Consider the following 3,064-nt stretch of genomic DNA (forward strand, 5'->3'; position numbering starts at 1 on the left):
TATGTTTGATGGAAATTTTGGATTTATGTGACATGCTTATGATTATGTGATACTCTTTATCAAAAAAAAAAAAAAATTTATTTGGGGTTTAGGGTGTCACATTAGTGGTATCATAGCCTGGTTGTCCAATCAGACCGTAAATGTGTTATGTGTTTGCTATGTTTCCTTGTGTACTCTGTTATGTATTTTGTAGTTATGGTCATTATTGTGTTAGTATTGTAGAGCTAAGTTAGTTCCTCACTTCCCCAAATGTCTCACTATATTCGATTGGCTTATCTGATTGATGTAGGTAGTGATGGCTGGTGGAAGGAATGATGTTGCGATTGCTGAGGCTCTGGAGTCCCTGGCAAGAGTTACAGTGCAGGCTCTCCAAGCTTTGGCTGAATCTCAAGCTACTGCACAAGCCTCTGCGCAAGCTGCTACTCAAACTGCACAGATTGCTGCTCAAGCTGTTGCTCAAGCTACTAGCTACAGTGGTGGCCAAGGGAATATGCAAATAAATGAATTCATGGTGATGGATCGATTCCACAAGGCTAACCCTCCATCGTTTGAAGGTCACTATAATCCTGATGGAGCTCAAAAGTGGTTACAAGAAGTTGAAAAGATTTTCAGAGGAGTGGCATGTCCCGAAGGTCAGAAAGTGCATCTTGGTACCTTTATGTTGACGGAAGAAGCTGAACATTGGTGGGATAATGCACGCCAACGTTTAGAGAATGCAGGGACTGCAATTACTTGGGCTATATTCAAGAACATGTTTCTAATTAAGTATTTCCCTGAAGATATCCGTAATAGAAAGGAGATGGAATTTGTTAAATTGGAACAGGGGAATATGTCAGTAGCGGAGTATGCTGCTAAGTTCGAGGAATTATCCAGGTACTATCCACTCTATGTTGGAGAAGCAGGAGAAAAGTCTAAGTGCATCAAGTTTGAAATGGGACTTAGGCCAGAGATCAAGAAACAGGTTGGAATGCAAGAGATCCGCGACTTTTCTACCCTAGTGAATAAGAGTAGGATTTATGATGAGGATAGCCGTGCTGAAAAGGCACATTATCGAAACACTGGAATCATGAAGGACAAGAGGCCTATGCATCATAACGGAGGAAAACCTTAGTCTTTCCCTCCTAGTAGATCTGGAAGTCGTTTGAATTATCAACAACACAGTTTTTCAGCTGGAAAAGGAGCTAGTAGTGGTAACGGAAAAGGAAATGGGAACAATTATAGTTATGGGAGTGGTAGAGGAAACCCCAATGGACGAGGAGTTAGTAGCGGAAATAGTAACAACATGAGTCAAGTCTCACGCAACAACAATGGTAATAATGGTTACCTAGCTACTCCTATCCGATGTAGCAGGTGTGGAAAGCAGGGTCACATGACATATGAATGTAGAGATGCTGGAATTACTTGTTTTAATTGTCAACAACAAGGCCACATTAGCACCACATGCCCTTACCCAAGGAAGACTCCACAGCCTGGAAACCAGAGTTCCCAAGCCAGCAGACCTAAATCCAATGGAAGAGTCTTTGCCCTTAGTGGTGCAGGAGCGTCTGAGAAAGACAACTTGATCCAAGGTACGTGTCTCATAAGTGATACTCCTTTATTTGTACTATTTGATTGTGGTGCCACTCATTCTTTTGTTTCTCTTGATTGTGTTAGACGTTTAGGACTACATGTATCTCGTTTACCGTATGAGTTGATTGTGAATACCCCAACTAGTGATTCTGTTGATACCTCTAGTGTTTGTCTTGACATTTCTATCCATGTCTGTGGAAGGGACTTCCGAGCTGACTTAGTGTGTTTACCTTTGCGTCTGGTTGATGTGATTCTTGGTATGGATTGGCTATCTGCCAACCGTGTCCGCGTAGATTTTTTTAGTAAAACCATTGAATTCATGGAGTCCGAATAGAGGGATAAGCCTAGCAATATATCCACCAACCAAGTGAAGGCACTCTTGAAAGAAGATGCCCAGTTATACATGATCCTTGCCTCATTGGAATTTGAAGAAAAAGTGGTAATACGAGATGTTCCTATTGTGTGTGAATTCCCTGAAGTATTCCCTGAAGATGTCACTAGTTTACCACCAGAGCGTGAAATTGAGTTTAGCATTGACCTTGTACCAGGTACTGGACCCATATCCATGGCACCGTATAGGATGTCTCCCTTAGAATTGTCTGAGCTTAAGAAACAATTGGAAGAGCTTTTAGATAAACAATTTATAAGGCCTAGTGTTTCACCATGGGGTGCACCTGTGTTGTTGGTTAAGAAGAAGGATGGCTCTATGAGGTTATGCGTAGATTACCGTCGACTTAATAAAGTGACAATCAAGAATAAGTACCCGCTACCTAGGATAGATGACCTTATGGATCAATTGAGAGGGTCATGTGTGTTTAGTAAGATCGATCTGAGGTCAGGTTACCATCAGATCCGCGTGAAACCTTCTGATACTCCTAAGACCGCCTTTAGGACCCGTTATGGCCATTACGAGTATTTGGTTATGCCTTTCGGTGTTACTAATGCACCAGCAGTGTTTATGGATTACATGAATCGGATCTTTCATCCTTACCTCGACTCTTTTGTGGTTGTGTTTATAGATGATATCTTAGTGTACTCTAAGACTAAGGAAGAACATGGTGAACATCTAAGGATTGCCTAGAGTAGATAAAAATAAAAATAATATTAATAGAATAGCAATACTCTTTGCATGAACCAAAGTTTTCTTAGAATTTCCAATAGATGAAAATGAAAAACCACACAAACAAACCAATCCCACATACATTAATCACCCAAATCAAACTAACTAATTAATCTCCCCTCCTCCTATACCATATTATACCCTCATTAATCTCCATTACAAATGTTAAGAAAGTTAACAACAGTTATTATCGTAGGTTCATAGAAGGATTCTCCAAGCTGGCCTTACCTTTAACTAAGTTGACCCGAAAAAGGGAGTTGTTCGTGTGGGATACTCATTGTGAGAATAGTTTCCAAGAGCTTAAGAAACGACTGACCTCTGCACCAATCTTAGTATTACCTGACCTGAGTGAACCTTTTGTAGTATATTGTGATG

General features: G+C 40.6%; 1 protein-coding gene across 1 annotated transcript; it reads left to right on the top strand.

The window, feature by feature from the left end:
• The first annotated feature begins 295 nt into the window (after positions 1-295).
• Positions 296-2,650, top strand: LOC101500293 (uncharacterized). Its single transcript, XM_004491250.1, has 3 exons — positions 296-1,080; positions 1,162-1,858; positions 1,904-2,650. The coding sequence occupies exons 1-3, from the start codon at positions 296-298 to the stop codon at positions 2,648-2,650; spliced, it is 2,229 nt and encodes a 742-aa protein (XP_004491307.1).
• Positions 2,651-3,064: the final 414 nt, after the last annotated feature.

This window comes from Cicer arietinum, chromosome 2, assembly GCF_000331145.2.
Source record: "Cicer arietinum cultivar CDC Frontier isolate Library 1 chromosome 2, Cicar.CDCFrontier_v2.0, whole genome shotgun sequence".
NCBI lineage: Eukaryota > Viridiplantae > Streptophyta > Magnoliopsida > Fabales > Fabaceae > Cicer > Cicer arietinum.

What these genes read in the sequence shown, in the direction of transcription:
- LOC101500293 (XM_004491250.1), top strand. Translation starts at nt 296, where the DNA reads ATGGCTGGTGGAAGGAATGATGTTGCGATTGCTGAGGCTCTGGAGTCC. An exon ending in GGAATCATGAAGGACAAGAG is followed by an intron (nt 1,081 to 1,161) that starts GCCTATGCATCA and finishes TCAACAACACAG; the next exon opens with TTTTTCAGCTGGAAAAGGAG. An exon ending in TATCTGCCAACCGTGTCCGC is followed by an intron (nt 1,859 to 1,903) that starts GTAGATTTTTTT and finishes GAGTCCGAATAG; the next exon opens with AGGGATAAGCCTAGCAATAT.